We start from the raw sequence: 19224 nt of genomic DNA on the forward strand, positions 1-19224 counted from the left end.
CTTGTTCATGGCACATTTATAGCACCTTCATGCTTTTTTGATTCTAAGGTTTTCAATCCTTTGTATTCTGCCCTCAGATTACAGTTCCAAACTCTCAATCATGTCCCTTTTCATTCACCTAAAATATCCCCCTGAGCTTGAGCTAGCTATGAAATTGACTAAGGTAAGTGAACTGTAGGACTAATCTTCCTCTGGGGTAGATATGGCCTTCAGTGGTCTCCCTGAATGTTATCATCACCTGATCTGGAAAGTGCCTTCCTCTGCTATTCTACAGCCTGTGACTAAATTTTTCTTAAGGCTGAACTGTAAGGGCCTATCACTATCCCTACACTTCCCCATGAGAAGAGGTTTCCCAGAGGCAGACATTATCTATATAAAAGCTTTCTCCTGCTTCTGAGCTCAGGGCATAACAGAATATTTTGCCTCATCCGAACTTATGCCTATTTTATAACAAGAAAAGCTAATTAGCTCTGACCGTTCCTGGAGCCCCTTGGGGAATTTGGAAAGAGGCAAAAAATGCCTGTCTTTGCATCTGCCTAAAGATTGAGGTTAAGATAAAGCAGTAGAAAGGTGGATTGAAGCAGATTATAAAATGGAATGTTCTCAGTTTTTCTTATCCTGTCATCTTTGTGTGGGGGCACATGTATGTGCAAAGTAGAGATGCATGTATACATGTGTGTGTAAAGACTAGAGGTCAATTTTGATTTTCTTTCTCAGTAGCTCCTTGGGTTTTTTTTTTGGGGGGGGGAGGGATAAAGGGTCACTTAGTGAACCCGTAGCTCACTCATTGATTGGAGTAGCCATCTAGCCAGTGAGCTTCAGGGATCTCATTTTCTTCCTAGCACTGGGATTAAAATTGTGCACCACCATATTTGGCTTTGTACATGTGTGATAGAGATCTGAGCTCAGATGTTTGTGGTTTTGCCCCAGGTATTTTACCAACAGTACTGTCTCCCCCAACACTGTCAACAGTGTTTTGATGTTAAGACTTTCTATGAAGGTGGGCTTATACTATGTCTGTCAATCATCCCCACTGCTGGAAGCCAAGGCCCATATACAACATGGAACAGACAGAAACCATTACCCTTTTATGGGGGAAAACATGTATTTTGGGCTACATTAAGTACCTTGAATGTACTAACATGAGAAAAATAATTTTTACATTCACTAATCTTTTTCTTTCAATATGTTTTCCTATTAGGAAAAACTACAGGGGAATGTCCTAGTTTTCTGCAGACATTTCTCTGGAGGGCACAGTGCCTAGGACAACAAAGACAGTGATTTGGGATTCCTGGCACTATTGTTCTATTATGGGAAGAATTCACTAGGTTCAAAGCTGCTTTGCGGGGCAAGTGGCTGGGGTTCCGTGGGATTTGTGGTGTCTTGCTAAATTGTACACGTTTCTGAGGCAGTTGGTTTCTGATGTGCCTGCCCTGTAAAGAACACCTCTGACATGAGCAATTGGCTGGATAACTGGGTGGTCTCCTTTGCTCTAAGTAGGAGACTGGCATGTGGCCATGGGAAAACCGAGAAGTAGGAACTGGAGGAGCTTCCCTGTGCTGGTTGAACTTTGGAGCACAGAGTTGATGTTCCTGCATCATTTTCTTTTCTAACATCTGTCCAACAGCCGTCATAAGTTCCTGGGCCTCAGCAACATTGTTGTCCATATATGGTTTCATTCTCAGTTGCCTTTGTTGGTTCTGAGACGTGGCTGCTGTAGGATTACCTTTCAGGGGATGACATTCCTGCCCTTTGATTGTTTTCCTGGGGTAAACCCAATGTAGAAAGCGGCTTAAACATCTTTGGGAGGGGCTTTCTGGAAGAACTTGTGTGGTTTTTGGAAGGATATGATAGTATTGGCCTCCGAAGTTGACCTTCTTGTCCTTGATTGGGGTGAACTTAGACCTGTCTTCATACCTCCTCTCACACTCTCTCTCAGTGTCCTCTCCTTGATAAGTAGGGGCCAACACCTTGATTTGGCTCTTCTGTGAGACTTGATGCTTTGGGGTACTGGGTCTCTGATGCACCAGGCCATTGCCCCCTTCTACCACCACGATGTCGCCTAATACATGTGAAGTCAAACTTTCTACAGGAAGAAGCATGCTCCTGGAACGTTTTGGAAGGAGCACAGCAGTGGTATAGATCTGTGGCTGGCCTGCTAATTCTGTCTCCACATTATGTGGAAACTCACTAACAACTTTTGCCTGAAGGCTGTGTGACTCTGTATTCTGGGCACTAGTCCTTCTAGGCAGTAAAAGGATATCTTGGGTCTCTACCTCTTTCAAGACACCCCTACTCTGAGAGGGTGTGTCCATGAAGTTATATGTGAGAGTTTCTGAAAGATGCCCACGATCTGGTTTGGTTGGCAGGGCTGTAGAAGACTCATGGTCAACACCAGAGGGAAGCCTTCTCATGGCTCTCTTACAGGAAGAAGATGAGACAAGGAAAAGATTCCCTGGTGATAGAGAAGAATCCTTAATTATCATCTGTCTCAAACATGGCTTTCCTAGGTATCTGACTACCTCAACTGCTGAACTGGTCCCATGTACAGAAGTGGTTGATGAAGACTGGGCACAAAGTGCAACAGGCAAGGATTTAATACTTTTTAACTTAAAGAGTTTTATGGGCTTGAGTATCTTAAGGAGTAGAGCCCACCTGTGCTTCACCCAAAACCTTACAACATGTGCCTCCAGAGCCTGTTGAATTTCTGGACTGAGAAAGGCAAGCTTCTTTGGAGAGCATATGGAACTTTCTGAACTCCTCAAGGATGTTAAACTTCTGGTTTCCATAAGGACGTCAGTCTCGTAAAAACTATTGTCCACAGCAAGCCAGGACTGTCGCATACTCAGTGGGGTCAGACCTTGATTTATCTGCCCTGACTTTGTACCCAAATGAACTTTGAAGTTGTTTACTAAATCTTTGTCTATGTGGTGAGTTGAGTCATTTCTGGAGCACCTAACTAAAATTCTTTCTGACTCCAAATTGTTTGGCCCCTGAACCTTTACCATAGGTTTTTCAAAGCCCCTGATTGAATCTTTTGAGATCTTTCCTAGAATAGGCCCCAGCTTCTTGCCAGATTCCTTTTCTAGCTGGAATCTCATCTTCTGGCCCTCCTTGCTGTGTTCACCAGTAGACACAGGGGCTTGTGAAGTGCCAGGTTTGTCTCTGATTTGACAATGTCCTGGTACTGTGTTCTGAAGCTCCATCACTTCCTCAGACTCCTGGATCTTATGGGGAAAATTCCATTGGTGTTGAATGAGCCATTTTTGAATGTGTTGCTCCAGTTTCTCCCGAAGCTCATAGCTGATGGGAAAATTATCAGGAAGGATAGGGACTGCCCAGTCTTGGGAAGGGTTGGGGGCCAAGATCTCATAGCTTTCTTGAGGTTTCTGGACCATCAAGGGTAAAGTCAATCTACTTTCTAGTTGTGTCAGTGAGGGCCTTTCTCTGTATTTTATGTCAGTTGGGAGATATTCTGGCTTACTTTGTGGTTGAGAATAAGATGTACCAAAATCCCTATTATAGGGTAGAGAAGAGGGCAGTAGGACTGGGAGAGGGGATTGAAATTGGACTTGATTCAAAGTTGGGGGCTGGAATTCAAGTGGAGACAGTATTAAGGGTGGAGGTTGGAGGTCCAGATAGGACAGAGGATGTGTGTGGGGAAGCATTGGAGACATTTTATCCTGAACTTGAATTGGATAAACACTTGAGATGACATTGAATAAGAAAAAGGGAGAAGGGAGAGTTGACTTTGTCTGAGGGATCCAGGCAGCAGCTACCAGAGACTCACTGTGGAGAGAAGGGAGACCCCAGAAAAGCTGGTCATATTTCTGTTGAATATGGTCCCCTGAGATCTTGGGATATGATGGTTTCTGAGTGGCCATCTGCTCTTCTGATTTTTTTTTCAAATTCCAGAAGGGTAACAGGGTAGTGCTGTCTTGTTTAGCGCTTGGTAAGTTAAATATATTCCCTAAAGAGTTCAAATGGTGTCCTGGGCTCATTTCTTCTAGAAATAATTCATCCTTTTCTTTTTCTTTCAGCTTTTTCAGGCATTCTCCCCAAGCTGGAAATTAGGAGAGTGGGTTATAATGGTAGAAGGAGGGGCCTAGGGTTATTATAGCAAGCTAAATTTGTGGGTATGCCATTAGAAAAGGTTACAAGATTACACTCCAGAGCCTGCTCATTAGCATTCAAGGTCATGTGATCCATGATCTGAAGAGCTTTCAAGGTACATGGATAGACAGCACTTAATCATTTATAAGTAGCTCCCATAGCTGTCACCTTCCATGATCCATGAGCTGACATATGGGAGGGAAAGATTGGGTCATCTCAAGAAAGAATCAGCTTTACTCAAACTCCAAATCCTGGTAACATTGCTCCTAAGAGTCTGGAGACCTCCCCGTTGGGAACACCTATCATCTGGCTTATGATAGCTTTCTTATAATCCAGGAGCCTGAGTATGGGATTCTGACTTTCTTCCCAGGAACCTCCCTCTTAGGCCTCTGTAACTCACCTGGGAAACATGCTGTTAGCTCCTCACAAGCAAGTGAATAGCAGAGACTAACTTACCTTTTGCATCATTCCTACAATGATTCCTAAACTTTTTCTTGTATTGGCTCTGCCAGGTCATCTGTATCTGAGGCTGAGAAATGAGATACAGAGAGAAATATTCTCAATCTCCTCTAGAGAAGCTGCAGATATTCAATATTCGTGAATTTTAAGTTCAATATGGGGGTGGTGTGTAGTGTTTTTGATGTGTGTCTGACCACTAGCAGAGACTAGAAGGGTGTGTAGGATTTCCTGGAGCTAGAGTATAGATGGTTGTGGGATATGTGGTCTAGAAAGCAAACTTGGTTCCTCTGGAAGAACAGCAAATGTTCTTTACAGCTAAGACAACTCTCCAGCCCTGGATGGCCTGGGATTCACTATATAAACCACGTTAGACTTAAACTCTCAGAGATGTACTTACCTCTGCCTTTCAAGTACTGGGTTTAAAGAAATGTACACCATACTTGGATGGTGGTTCTGTTTTTGTTGTTTTAACTTTATATTTTTTAAATGAGTTTAAATACTTAGTCTTTTCTCTCTATCTCTGTCTCCATCTGCATCTCACCCCCCCCCCCTTGTGTGTGTGTGTTGAGGGGGACCAGAGATCCATGTCAATAATGTCAGTATTCTCCTATTAGTCTGTCTAAATAGTCTCTTACTAATTTGATTAGACTTATGGTTTAGGAAGCTTCAGAGATCCTTTTATATTAGTCTTCCCAGCATGAGACTACAGGAACACATCACTGTGCCCAGCTTTCTACTTGTGTGCTGAGTATCTAAACCCAGAGCTTCATGCTTACAAGGAAAGCACTTTACTGAGCATTTTCCCCAACTAGTTTTCTTTCTTTAAGAAATATTGGGGATGTAGAGATGACCTAGTAGGTTAGAACACTTGCTGTGCAAAGACCTAAATTCAGGTTCCAGCATTCATGTAAAAAGCCAGGTGTAGTTCCACATGTGCCTGGAACCCTAGTGCTATGGGAGGCACAGACAGAAGATCCAAACTTGGAGCTAGGCTAGGAGATAACAAATTCCAGAAATCCTTTCATATCCTTGCCTCCCATAGCATTAGGGTTGCAAAGTCTCTGTCTGAAGAAAATAAGGAGAGGGTTATAGAGAACAGTTGATATTCTTCTTTGCCCCCCAATAGATGCACAAACATATCCACCCCCCTTCACACACACATAAACACCACATACAACATACAATGCATATTATACACATGCACATAACACACACAGATACATATCATACACACACACACACACACACACACACACACACACAATGGAGGGAGGATTTTCTACTGTGAGACCAACCATGGATGTCTACAGTCATCATTTTTCTGCTCAAGAGCCAAATCCCTGCAGCTGCTTCATAGTTGCCATGTAGAATTCTGCTTCTTTAAGCTAGATGTCTTGAGCTCTGTCCTCTTATCTAATGTCTTTTAAGGCTCAGCACAGCCCTCAGACAACCCATCAAAGAGGAAAGGCTTGTACAGGAGAGGACATATGAACCAGTGCTCAATGCTTGTCCTATCCCAGAGATCCCTATTTCAAGAATCCAGATCCTATACATGAAACCATGGCACACCAGCACACCCCCACAGACATACTGTGAGCTTCAGATAGATGCTATGGTGACTGCTCTCAACCCTATCCCACCAGCTCCCAGGAGGACAGATTTTTGTTCTTTTGGAGATTTCCCACTAGCTGTTGTCGACTTGATGTGGAAAAGTGAAAATTTGTAATAAAATGTGGTGTTGAGGCAGAAGAAGTGGGTGAAAAGATGCATGTGATATGAAAACCAAAATGAAGTTAGTGGGGAGTGAAGGAGTTCAAGGTGAAGAAGGAGACAAAGAATGAGAGGTGGATGGAAGACATCAGACAATCAAGAAAAACAAATTTTGTTTGAAGATCCTATTATTCAAACCAATTTTTGTATGCTAATTTAAAAACTAAGAAAGAGATGCAGAGAGAGGAAGGGTGGGAGGGAGGAGAGAAGGACAAGAGAGGAAGAGAGAGAGAATTCTCTGTTAGATTAAGTTGAGAGTTTCTCACCTTCCCGGTGAACTTTATATTTGATGGAGTTGAAGACAGATGACTCTCAAGAAAAGGAAGTAACAGGAGGTAGAGCCCCAGTCCACATACAAAGGCAAGGATCATGTCCATTGCCCATATAGTGGAGCTGGGGCTCAGCCATGTGGTGTAAATGCTTTCCAGAAGAGAGGGAAGATTCTCCATCTGAATCCCATTGTTGGGAGTTCTTCCTGGGAGCTAAAGGATAACTCAGGCCCACATCACAGAGCTGGAGACTCCACATCACAAAGGGCTTCTGAGAGCGGGGGAGGGGCAATATAGACAAATTCTCCCTCAGCCTTCTGGGTGCTCCCTTTCAACCCCATCTACTCCAACTTTTTTTTATGTTCTATTAACTGACACCCCTGCCCCGCTACCCCAGGAATATTACCTGGTTTCTTTTCTCATTTGCAGATCTTAGCTTGTGGTCTTTTAAGATCAGTTTTATGATCCTTAAAAAATTCTCAAATTGGGGAATGGAGAGAGAGCTCAAGATGCTGGGCAATCCTGAAGATTTGAGTTCAGATACCAGAAGCCACATAACGAGCTAGGCATGTCTGCCAGTTCTTATAATCTCAGCTCAAAGGAGAGTAGACAGAAGAGGATCTCTGGGATTTACTGAACACCAGCCTGTCTAGAAAACACAAGGAGAGACACAAGGAGAGACTGTGCATTGAAAAGTGGTAGAGGACACCCAGTGCTCTCTTCTGAGACACACACACACACTCATATAGAATCATAGACACACACACACATGTGCATACACAATCAAACACATACACACACACACACCTTTTTTTTTTAACTTTCTTTAAGATTTATTTTTGTGTGATCACACTGTAGCAGTCTTCAGACACACCAGAAGAGGGCATCAGATCCCATTACAGTTGCTTGTGAGCCACCATGTTGCTGCTGGGAATTGAACTCAGGACCTCTGGAAGAGCAATCAGTACTCTCAACCCTTGAGCCATCTCTCCAGCCGCCACATATTCTTTTTAAATTAGATTGCTCAGTGCTTAAGAACACTTTCTGCTCTTGCAAAGGACTCAGGTTTGATTCCTAACACCAACATAGCTGTACCCAATTGTTTGTAACTCCAATTCCATGGAACTTGATACCCTTTTCTGGATTTGGTGGATACCACATATATATGTTGTTGTATACATGTGCACATTCAGGCACTCATGTATACATATAAACCTAATTTAAAACAAAACAAAACAAAGACCTGAAATCCTAAAATTTGGAATGTTTCCCAGAGATTTTTCACTCTAGTATCTCCTTTTTTCTCAAGTCTGGCTTGCTTGTGCAATGTTTTTATCTTCTGTCATTTCAAGGAAAGAACTCAGATTCCTTTCATATTCACTTAGTTTTATGAATTTTAAATATTTTTATATTTTGTCTCATTTTCAAATAGAAGAACCTAAATACACAAAAAAATGTAAGCATGAAACAGTATAAGTAGCTAAAAATTTATATGATATTTATAAATATACAACATTTACAAAATTTAACTGCACAAAGACTTTGGGCATTGCTTCATGTGGACATCCAGTCACCTTGTACATACATTTATAGTACTCAAGCACACATGCCATGTTCTTCCACAAAACAAATATAGTATTTTTTAATCCAAGACTATATCACTTGCTCCCTAGCCACTAGAGAATCACTTCCTCAGCTTCCCAAATGGCTCAGTGGACTTTACAAGGAGTATGACTTTACTATTTAATATTAATGATAATATGACCATGTTTATTCCTAAGTACATTTCCCACTGTGGGACAATCATGTATCACTGGTCATGTTTTTTACTGTTCTTGACCCTACCTATTTGGCAACTCTTAAATTGCACAGTTGCTAGAAATCTTTGCTCAGAATCTTTGTTGAAGATTTTGCAATGTAGCAGCTATACTTATTCTATGAGAAGAAAATCTATTCTTCGTCTTAACTGAGAATATGTACTGTGAATCCCCCTATAACACAAAGGATTTCTTTGAATGCTGTTTCCTGCTGTAAGAGTTGACCAAACTCTATCTGGCTTCTACCTGCAGCAGGCTAAGACTATAGAAATGACTCTTAAACATCATGCTTAGTTTTAGAAAAAGGAGGAGGAAGAAGAGGAGAAAGAGGAAGGAGGAGGAGAAGAAGAAGAAAAAGAAACCCTACAAAATGTATATTATCCCAATCAATGCATTTTCAGTAGCTTTCCACACACCTATAGTCTTTTTATTCTTTATTTGTTCTCTCTTAGAAAATTTACTCACCTTTGTTTTATCTAGAATTTTTAATTTATATAAGAGTATGTCCACTGCCTTTAACAAAAATAGAGGGATATTGTTTCTTCCACAGTTCCTGGAAAGAGTGGAAGTAGAGGATTTTTATAAAGTACAAAGTTAAATATACCCGAATTTAACAGGTGAACTCCTTTATCTTATCAGTGTACTGGGATATTGGTGAAAGCTTGTTTACTTAGCTTGTGCTAAGTAAAAGAAAAAATCAATACAATTTTTCATTAGGCACACCTAGCTATACAAGCACAGGATGCTTTCTGGGAAAGAGCCTGACTATGATGCAAAGAGAGTTGATTCTTAACCAGAAAAAAAAATATGTATAGTCAATGACCCGGTACGAACCTCAGGTTGGGGGTGAGTTAAATGACTTTTGCAACTTTCTCGTGAATATGTAATAATAAAGTCAGTAGCTAGCTTTTTACTAATGTCTTTTCCTCCTTTTACTAAGTTAGTGCTACATGGTCCTGGAAGAAAAGTCAAGGAATTGGAAGGTATCTGGTACTTTCGAATGCAAAGATCTCATCTTTGGAGAGTCTCCTTCTAGGCATTAGTCTGTTGTGTTTATATTTACCAATCATCTATAAAAAGGGTATCAATTACTCTGATTTTGCCAATTTTTTTCTCTGATAGTTTATTGAAGGAATGCATAGCTAGCAACAAAGCATGCATTTGTGTTTATATACTTTTTTTAGTATAAAATATGTTTGGTTCTTTTATTATTACAACCAATGTAGAGATTTATTAAAATTTTCTAACTTATTTTTATACAATTATCTTAAATGAACATTTAAAATAACATACATTGAGTATTACATGTAACATTTTAATTAGCATTATAAAAAATTCTAAAGCAAAATAATTCTGAATCCTGAAAATGTGAATATTTAATATCTTTTCATGATATGGAAGGCATGTCTGATGTTTAAAAAAACACTTCCAGGTAAAGACAAGAATATTTAAAGAACTTTTTGGGTATATATTTTATGTGTCATGTTAAGAAATATTCTTATGATAAACTAAATAATCATTTAATGTTGCTTATACTTTTTTGACAGTAAAGTGCATTTTTAAAAGAGAAAAGCATGTATAACTAATAGACATTACAACTTTTTGTAACTAACACCTTTTGAGCAAATCGCTTGACACCAAACAGTAATCAAATTGAATCACTTATGTGGTTCTGACACTATCATTGTTTAAACTTCCTGTACATCACACAAAGGTCAGTCAAGTTGCATTTTACATGGTTATGAATCTAATGTATTTCATTATATGGGATATTTTTGATGTAGTACTATTCATAAGGTTTTATACGTGTAGGGCTTATTAGTGCTCTCTTCATATCTGAATTTGGTGTTTCTCTTTAATGAAATTATAATTAAACAGCAGAAAGAATGAACAATATTTTTCATTTACTAATAATTAAAAATACTATAACATGCTAATATATACCTGTGGCTATTGAATCAAATCCATGTATAAAATTAGATATTCAAGTTCCAATTAGGTAATTATGTATTAAGTTATTTACTAAATTATTGAGATGATGGTTGATTGATTTTTGAGATCTGTTTCAAGTGGACCAGGCTTGCCTTGAGCTTACTACATTCCAGAGAATAACTTTTAACTCCTAATCCTCTTGCCTTTACCTTCAAGGTACTGAGATTATAGTTGTGTATCACCACATCTGGATAAATGATCATTTTTGGTCTTTTAAATTATAGGTGTTATTATAACCATAGGTCTTTCATGACCATTTTCTTCTTCCATTCATAGATTCTGTATTACTAAAGGAATCAAAGAATATCAATCCAGCAAGGACCAGTGAAAGAGCCTGAAAGAGCTTTGCTGTTCTGATCAGACTCTTATAAAATTGCTTCAAGAGCCTCACTGTGTCACAGGCTTCATGTTGGGAGCCGACTTTAGTAGAAAGCGGCTGGATCAACTTTGCAGCCATCTGGAACCATATACCCTGATGAAAGACTTGGTTGTCAAAAGCCTATAACAGCTGAAGCACACTCTGATAAATATCTTGTTTATCCCACATAGCTTGTTTTGCTGTTTAGTGACCTCAGCTGTATGGTGCACGTGGTAAAGTGTTTTCACCTGTGTTCTCCTGCTTGTGTATATAAATACCTCAGAATTCCCTTCAAGAAGGGAGACTTGAGAAAATAGAAGAGACTGAATCACACCCTGTCTTGTCTCCATTCTTCGCGTCTCTTGCCCCAAGAGCCCCACTCTCTCTCTTGACCAGAACACTTAGCCCCAAAAGCGTTGAGACAAAGTGTTGAGACAGAATGTGGGCCTCAACAGCTTCACAGAGCTGATGTCCATAATCATTAGTGACCTTTATTAACTCATAAACCACCATTACTGTAACTCTGAACTATCTAATCATTGTATGTAGCCCCAGAAAAGTATGTGCTTAATAAGAAATGGGTCACTTTGCACCTTCTGATGTCCTCTGCTGTCCAGATTATAGAATTTGTGGAGTCATGATTTCTCTTCTTTTTTTGCCCACAAACATTTAAGATAGCCGTAATGGTATTCAATACATTGCTGACAGTAAGAAAAAGAATAAAATGTCAATATACTTACTTTAGATGTGTGAATATTAGAAGGCATTTATGCTTCAGTGATTTGTTTTGCTTTTCCTTTTTTGTACCGAGGATGAATGCAAGACCTTGTTCATGCTAACCATGTACTGAACTACATCCACAACTGTTTTGATTTTTAAATTTTGAGACAAGATCTCACCAAGTTGCTCAGAATGTTCTTGAATATGTAATCTTTCTGTCTCAGTCTTCAGAGTACCTAGGGTTACTGGCTATACTTCCAGGCCTTGTGTTCTGCACAACTTTTAATCATTTTCTAGATCACATTTTGCTTGTTTTGTGTGTGTGTGTGGTGAAGCCCACACTAATACATCTTTAATGTGTGTGTATGTGGTGTGTGTAGTATGCTGTGTCTGTATGGTGTGTGTGCATGTGTATGTGGTATGTATGTGAATGATATGTGGTATATATCAGAGTGTGAGTATGTGTGTGCATGCATGTATAAGTGTGTGTAGTATGTGTGTATGCATGTATGTGTGGTGTGTGTGAGTATTAGTATGTGTGTGCATGCATGAGTGTGTGTGTATGCATTGTGGTGTGGTGGTATGTGTGTGCATGCATTTGTATGTGTGTGGTATGTGTGTGTATGCATGTGTGGTGTATGTGTGTGCATGCAAGTGTATGTGTGTGGTGTGTGTGTACATGTGTGTGGCATGTGGGTGTGTATAAATCAGAGGACAATCTTCAAGACTCAGTTCTCATTATCTTTTTAGGCAGAATCTTTTGTTTCTGATGATTCATTGCATGACTGTACATACTCAGGCTAACTGAACATGTGGGCAAATCTGTTTCTGCCTGCCATATCAACAAAGGAGTGTTGGGGTTACAGATGTTTAACAACATATGTGGCTGTTTACATGGATTCTGGGGCTCAAACTCTGGTTGTCAAGAATTTTTACCTGCTGAGCCATCCCCTTTGCTCCAAGTTTATTTTAATAAAAATCATGAACATTTTAGATACTCTTTTCTTTGGGGTAGGCTCTGCCCTAGGTGCCATCTCCTATCCCCTCAAAACACTAGTGCATTTCCCTAACCTAGTCACATCCTGATTCTAAAGACTTTCTTTCCCATGCAAGTCTCCAAAAGTGACTCAAGGGGCTAAAACATGCCTGGCTTCATTGGTTGGATGAAATCTATAGGGAGAATCCCTGAATGAGGTTGTCCAGGGAATTGTACTCAGGTGAGGGAAGCAGGGAAGAGAAATGGAAGCTATGTTTACATTGTTTTGTATAGTATTTATTGAGTCAGGAAACAGAAAATTCTGAAAAAAATTACTTAGAAACTGAAAACAAAACAAAAAATATGAAAATAACAGAAAATGCTTTTGTCAGATTTCTGGAAAATTTGGTTTTCAAACTATAGGTTTGAAATAAAATGTCTTTGAAGGTCAAATGGTTTACTTTCTGCCTTAAAAGTCATCTATCAAACATGTAAAGGATGCTCCGATCGATTAAACCAGTTTTATATTTCCAGAATACCCTTTCCCACATGAACTTAAAGCTTCTTTATATAGCAATCTTCAAAGCAAAACATACTCAAATTAGTCAAAGGAAAAACTAAGACCATTTCTCAAAGTCTCTTCAAGTCCCAGCCTGTTTGTCACCTTCATGTATAGTTGCTCTCACTTAGTAGCCTGCATCCTGCCAAGATGTGCAAAGCTATTCCCTTAGAGAAAGACTATGCTGGCATTAGGGGGAAATCGATAAGCTAGAAAAGACTGGGACACGAGGGGATGAACTGAAGTGAATATAATCCAAACATGTTGTATATATGTATGAAAAAGTCATGATGAAATACACATTTTATATAAATAGCATAGCTAAATAAGTTTTTAAAATTAAAATATAAAGACTAGGCTAGTTGAACAAATTCGCTTAAAATCATCAACCTTTAAATTTTTTTATAAATATAAGTATATACTTTAATATATATTTGTGATTTTTCTATCCAAGTTGAAGTGCAATTTTAAAAATTGATGATAAAATCATGATGTGAATAAAAATTGAATACAATTAGAAACAACAGATTTAATCATTAATATATTCTGTTATTTGGCAAACAAATTCAGTCTAAAAAATGAAACTTAAAAGAAAACAATCAAAATAAATGTTACTAAAATTAAAACATTAAAAATGCATCAGGGACATTATTAAAAAGATACACTTTGTTATTTGAAAGGAGAAGCAGTATGATCTGAAGGGAAGGTGCTGGGAGGCAGCCCCCAGCTTTCAGGAACTAAGACCAAAGGCTGGTGACCTCGGGCCTTGTAAGTCTCTTACTCTTCTAGAAGCCAGAAGCTCCTTTCTTTAACTCTTTGCTATTCTATGGCCAAAAGCCACTGGTTTCTGTCAATTAGCTCCTGCTGATAGCAGCAGGAGATTACAGAAAAAAAAAAAAATCTTAGTTACCAGGAATCTTTTCTCTCTGGCTCAAGGGCCCCTAGCTGACTCTGACAGGTCTATCACATTGCTTCAGTTCTTGTAGTTTTCATCCAGCTGACTTGCATCCTTCACACAAATTAACTGATAAGTATTCGTCACATCCTGTCATTTCATTCACCATTGTATTAGTTTATCTCTAGGTGATGATTGTTTCCCCTTTTAAATCAACACAACTTAGGAAATTAACTGGAACTACTTCCAACCAAAATCCATTTAGTGGTAGTTTTTCTCTAATTACTTTACATAAAATGTCATATTAAAAGAACAGCAGCAGCAGGAAAACAAAAAGATTCTGATGTTAAAAAGCTACAATCGTCTCTAGTGCATATTTCTTCTTATATATTTTCCCTTTCTATCGTATGCATCGTATTTTTTTTAAGAAGCAGTGTGATTGTGGTGCCCTGGTTGTGCTTAACACTCTGCAGTTCTTTCTGTGAACCTGCTCTTTTTCCAACACTCAGGGGAAACAAGTAAAAAGCCTCTGTCACATTTGATGATTCTTATACGCTACGGATTTGTGCTTGACTGAACGCCAGAGGGCAGTACAGGTAGGCAAGTAAGAAACTATTGTTAACACACACAGGCAAGTGGGAACAAGCTTTCTACCTTCCATGCCAAGGTTGTGGGGCCTGGAACAGAACTCATGAGATGTCTGACGGAAGCTTGTTCTAAATGAAAGAAACAATGTTTGCAAAAGGTGTGCAGCAGAAAGATGCCAGCTGTGCATGAAAGGCTATAGGCTTTTTCAGTTGGGTTCACAGAGGGGAGACTTTAGGAAATGAGATCTGAAAGTAATGAGATTATGCAGGATTGTGCGAGCCATTATAAGGACTATGGATAAGGAAGCCACTGGGAATTTTGCATGGAGGAGACTGACAGTTTTTAAAGAGTCATTGTGGCTGCTGATTTATATAGTCAGCAGCTGGGAGAGCGGTGAAGCTGGGATTGTAATTTTTTTTTTTTTTTTTTTTTTTTTTTTGAGGAAAGGGTTTATTTCTGCTTATAGTTCTATATCACAGTCCATCATTGAGGGAAGGAACTCAAACAGGGCAGGAAGCTGGAGACAGGAAATGGAGAAGAATCCAGGGAGGAAGTACTTCCTACTAGCTTGCTCCTCATGGCTTGCTCAGTGAATTCCTTAGAGCATCCAGGACTGCCAGCTCAGGGATGGCACCACTGACAGAGAGTTGGGCCAGCCCACATCAATCACTAATGAAGAAAATGCACTACAGGGTTGCCCACAAGTTAGTCTGGTGGGGGCATTTTATCAACCAAGATTGGGATTGTAATTTTATGGGACAGTTGACATAATCTGTCTTGGAAACCTGCATAGTTCATGACTTTTATTTCAGGAAAGTTCATCAGTAATTGCTTCACAGTTCTTATTGATCCTTTCAGTCTATTTTAAGAATAAGATATGTTCCTAAATAATAATTCCATAGCAACAGAAAGAACAGGACAAGTCCAGTAGAGAGGGCAAGGTGAAGCTAGAAAAGTTAGGGACTTCAGCTAACTTGGCATAAGAGAACAGGGCAAGCTTTTCCTTATAACTGTCACAAATGAGAATAAACTTTAAAATTATATTTAATTTTTTGTTTTAAATCCTTAAAATTATTCAAAGACAAAAATCTTATTTTTTTCTCACAAATAAAAGATAATGTATCTGTGTTAACCCAGCTGTCTGTTACTGTAACAAATGCTTGAGACAATCAACTTATAAAAGACAAAAGGTTTGTTTTCAGAAACTTTAGTCCATCACTGGTTAGTTTCATTGCTTTGGAGCCTCTGGTGAAGTGTTACACGGTCACACAAGCATTGCTGGGGAAAGGTGACTCTGATCCTTGATCCTTCCAGTTCCCCGTGTGTCATGTCATTCAGGGAGTTGTAGGAACACAGTTTTCACTAATATTCACCCATGCTACTGTAAATGATCTTTCGCCCATACTCTATAAGTAATACTCATATTCTCTGTGTTTTACTAAGCTAGACTTCAACAGAATTGTTTCTTTGGTTTATCTCAAGGTCTCTTAATTTTCATAATAAAGATAAGTTACTCACCAACAAAAGTTTTCTACTGTTTTGAGATTGACAGTATACTTTACTAGTGAGTTTTACCATTGCTATATTTTCATGCAATTGTTGATATCTCCTTCCCACGTAGGGATAGTGGTGGTAAATTCCCTTGGCATTTGTTTTTCTTAGCAGTTTCTTGATGTTCCATCAATTTGAAAAAACAGAAATTCTAATCATAGTATTCCTATTTACTTTTCTCTTTCAAAAATTTTGAATATCTCATTTCTCTAATTTCTGTTTTGTTAGATTTCTACTAAATAAACAAACTAAGTCACTGATATGGCAATATGGGAGTCCCTTGTGTGTGACATTTTGCCTTTCTCCCTTTGCCTTTAAGTGTCTCTAATTGTGACAGTTTAACTGTGATGTGTGTCAGTGGGGGTTTCTTCTCTCCTTTGAGCTTTCTAGATCTGGAATTGCAATCCCAGATTTTCTGCCACTGTATTTTTTAATGTGTTTCCTGTCTCCACCTATCTTTTTCTTCCCTTCTGATACACTAATGATGCATATGTTACTCTACTTGATGCCTCTTTAGCTTTTCCATAATTCTTTTTTTTTTTTAATTAATCATATTGGGTATTTTCCAGTGACCTACCTTACAGTTCAGTAATTCTTTCCTCTTTTTGGTCTAGTCTAAAACTTATATCTTCTGTCAAGGTTTTCAGTTCAGTTACAGTATTTTTCAGTTCTATGTTTCCTTTTTAGCTAATTACCTACCTATAAAGCCATCTCCCTGTCTGTGTCTGGTATTTTTTTTTTTTAAACAAAGTAGTGTAATTTTAACTTTTTTGGATGGCACATATCTCTTTCCTATAACTATCATCAAGCTTTGGTGATACAATTAAGTTATTTGGAAACAATGCCTTGCTTCCACAATCCCCTAAATGACAGAGAAATTCCCAGGTTAAAGGTAATGAACCCTTTACAGTGAGGTAAGTGCAGCTGGTAGAAATGGATAATGTTACTGACCCTATAAGAGTGTTGAATACTGTTTTTCCAAGTCCTTTGAGTTGTCATTCCTTTGGTCTTAAACAGCTGTTTGCAGATTACAGGTATAATTGCTTACTACAATGCAAAATTCTTGAGGGGGGGTGTCTCTGCTCCTTTGTGATATCTTCATTTTGTGCAGGTCTTGGGTCTCTTGTAAATTACAGCTTAGCTTTCCATATTCCCCACACTATTTTTAACTCAGAGGCTTTCTTGACTCTCCTGTCTTCCTGTCTGTGCTGAGGTCTGAAAAGTGTTCAGGCAGTAAGGGCATTCACATGGGAAACTTTGCTTAGTTCCTGTCTTTCAGGGATTATTCTCTTGGTTTCTGGAGGTCTTATATTTGCAAAAACAGTGCTTCACGTATTTTCTTAATATTGTTTCACATGTAAATATAATGCATATATTATATATCTCCTTGCCAGCACATTAAGTTGTTAACAATATTACTTTCATTTTAATGCTAAAATGTATTATATAGTTGCATACTTTCATAACTTTCCTTCAATTTTTAATAGAAAATGAAGCAAAAATTTATATTACTCCAATTATGAATTCTTATCCAATAATTACGAAATTCTTATCCAATATTTTAGCAGCTGTTAGTCTGAGACCTTTTCATTGTTTAACTATATTTTTTAATTATAAGGCTATTATGAGTCATATCTAATGCTTTTTTTCATGGCTCTGAAAAGATCATCAGTTCTTTTCTTTCTTAATTACTTTAAAATTTTCAAGAATGAATATAGGTTCTGGGAATAAAAAAATTTTTCAATTTCTAGTTACATTTATATGATTAAAATTTGATTATCAGATTTTAAAAAACTGTTTCTGCTCATGTGCTTTGAACCTTTCCGTTTGCCACTATAATAATTCTTAAGTAGAACTGTTGCAAGAGCATGTCCTATGTGCCCATTAGCTATTCATACATACTGTCTACAGAAGACTATGTGCCCATTAGCTATTCATACATACTGTCTACAGAAGACTATGTGCCCATTAGCTATTCACACATACTGTCTACAGAAGACTATGTGCCCATCAGCTATTCACACATACTGTCTACAGAAGATTATGTGCCCATTAGCTATTCACACATACTGTCTACAGAAGATTATGTGCCCATTAGCTAGTCATACATACTGTCTACAGAAGACTATGTGCCCATTAGCTATTCACACATACTGTCTGCAGAAGACTATGTGCCCATTAGCTAGTCATACATACTGTCTACAGAAGACTTTTATAAATGTTTTTTACTACCATTTCCCAAGAGATGATGAAGATGGCTTCTCCAGATTTATCTACTGAATCATGTCTCACGGATGAATAAAACCTTGCCATTTATGTAAACCTTACATTGAAAGGTAGGTTAAAGGGATAATTTTGAAGTGGAAATAAAACATATCAAAATTAATCAATTTATATCTGAAGGGGGGTACAGAATGACCCTACTAATGATCAAAATGATGCTTCTGACAAGTGACTTGACTTCAGCATCAATGGTCTTCAAAGTTATGACTTTTTATGGGATTAAATTTCATTTAAGGTAAACTTGAGAGTGTTGAGCTTTAAAGCATATTTTATTGTCCTTTGGAAAACAGTCTGAGGCTCTTCCTTTTCTAGTAAAATGCCACATCATACATCACCAGACACCATATTCATCAGTTGGCACTTGATAAATTTTGTCGACACAGACAAGAAGTTAGATAGAGTAAATCCTGTGAAACAAAACAAACAGCATTTCTACTAGATTAGGGATGTACATTTAATAGTCAGTATGCTTAGGTGTTTACTGCAGGGTATTAAACTTTTATAGACCCACATTGGACAATCAGGAGAATAATTGTATTGGCACAGACTCTCTGAACCACACATGAAACTTATTTATTATTCATATGGAAACTGTTCTAGTACAGCTCTGGTCTACAGTGCTGTCAGAAATTCTAGAGACATAAAAAGTCTGAACAGCCAGTATTTAACAAAGATCCTCCTGGGAAATATAGCATTTAGGGATATCCTTTCAAGACAGAGAAAATTATATTTAACTGGGGAAAGGTAATGGAAAGACACCTCTTGATAAGATATTCTTTTATATTGCTTATTATCTATCTTTGAAAAGTTATTTGCAGAGTTTATGTTTCTTTTAATGACAAGATGACTAATTTACTGAACTCATATTATTTAT

General features: G+C 38.2%; 1 protein-coding gene across 1 annotated transcript; it reads right to left on the bottom strand.

Annotated features, from left to right (window-relative positions):
* Positions 1–1075: 1075 nt before the first annotated feature.
* On the bottom strand, positions 1076–6813 carry LOC117714371 (spermatogenesis-associated protein 31-like). The gene is made up of 3 exons (XM_034511100.1): positions 6609–6813; positions 4570–4642; positions 1076–4063 (listed from the first exon to the last, which is right to left on the bottom strand). Exons 1-3 carry the CDS (start codon positions 6789–6791, stop codon positions 1182–1184), a joined length of 3138 nt encoding a protein of 1045 aa, XP_034366991.1. The 5' UTR covers positions 6792–6813; the 3' UTR covers positions 1076–1181.
* Positions 6814–19224: the final 12411 nt, after the last annotated feature.

Source organism: Arvicanthis niloticus, chromosome 8, assembly GCF_011762505.2.
Source record: "Arvicanthis niloticus isolate mArvNil1 chromosome 8, mArvNil1.pat.X, whole genome shotgun sequence".
NCBI classification, from domain to species: domain Eukaryota; kingdom Metazoa; phylum Chordata; class Mammalia; order Rodentia; family Muridae; genus Arvicanthis; species Arvicanthis niloticus.

Coding starts and splice junctions, on each gene's coding strand:
- LOC117714371 (XM_034511100.1), bottom strand. CDS start 6,791: ATGGAGAATCTTCCCTCTCTTCTGGAAAGCATTTACACCACATGGCTG. Junction 4,643..6,608: donor ATATAAAGTTCACCGGGAAG/GTGAGAAACTCT, acceptor CTCATTTCTCAG/CCTCAGATACAGATGACCTG. Junction 4,064..4,569: donor TTGTAGGAATGATGCAAAAG/GTAAGTTAGTCT, acceptor CCTAATTTCCAG/CTTGGGGAGAATGCCTGAAA.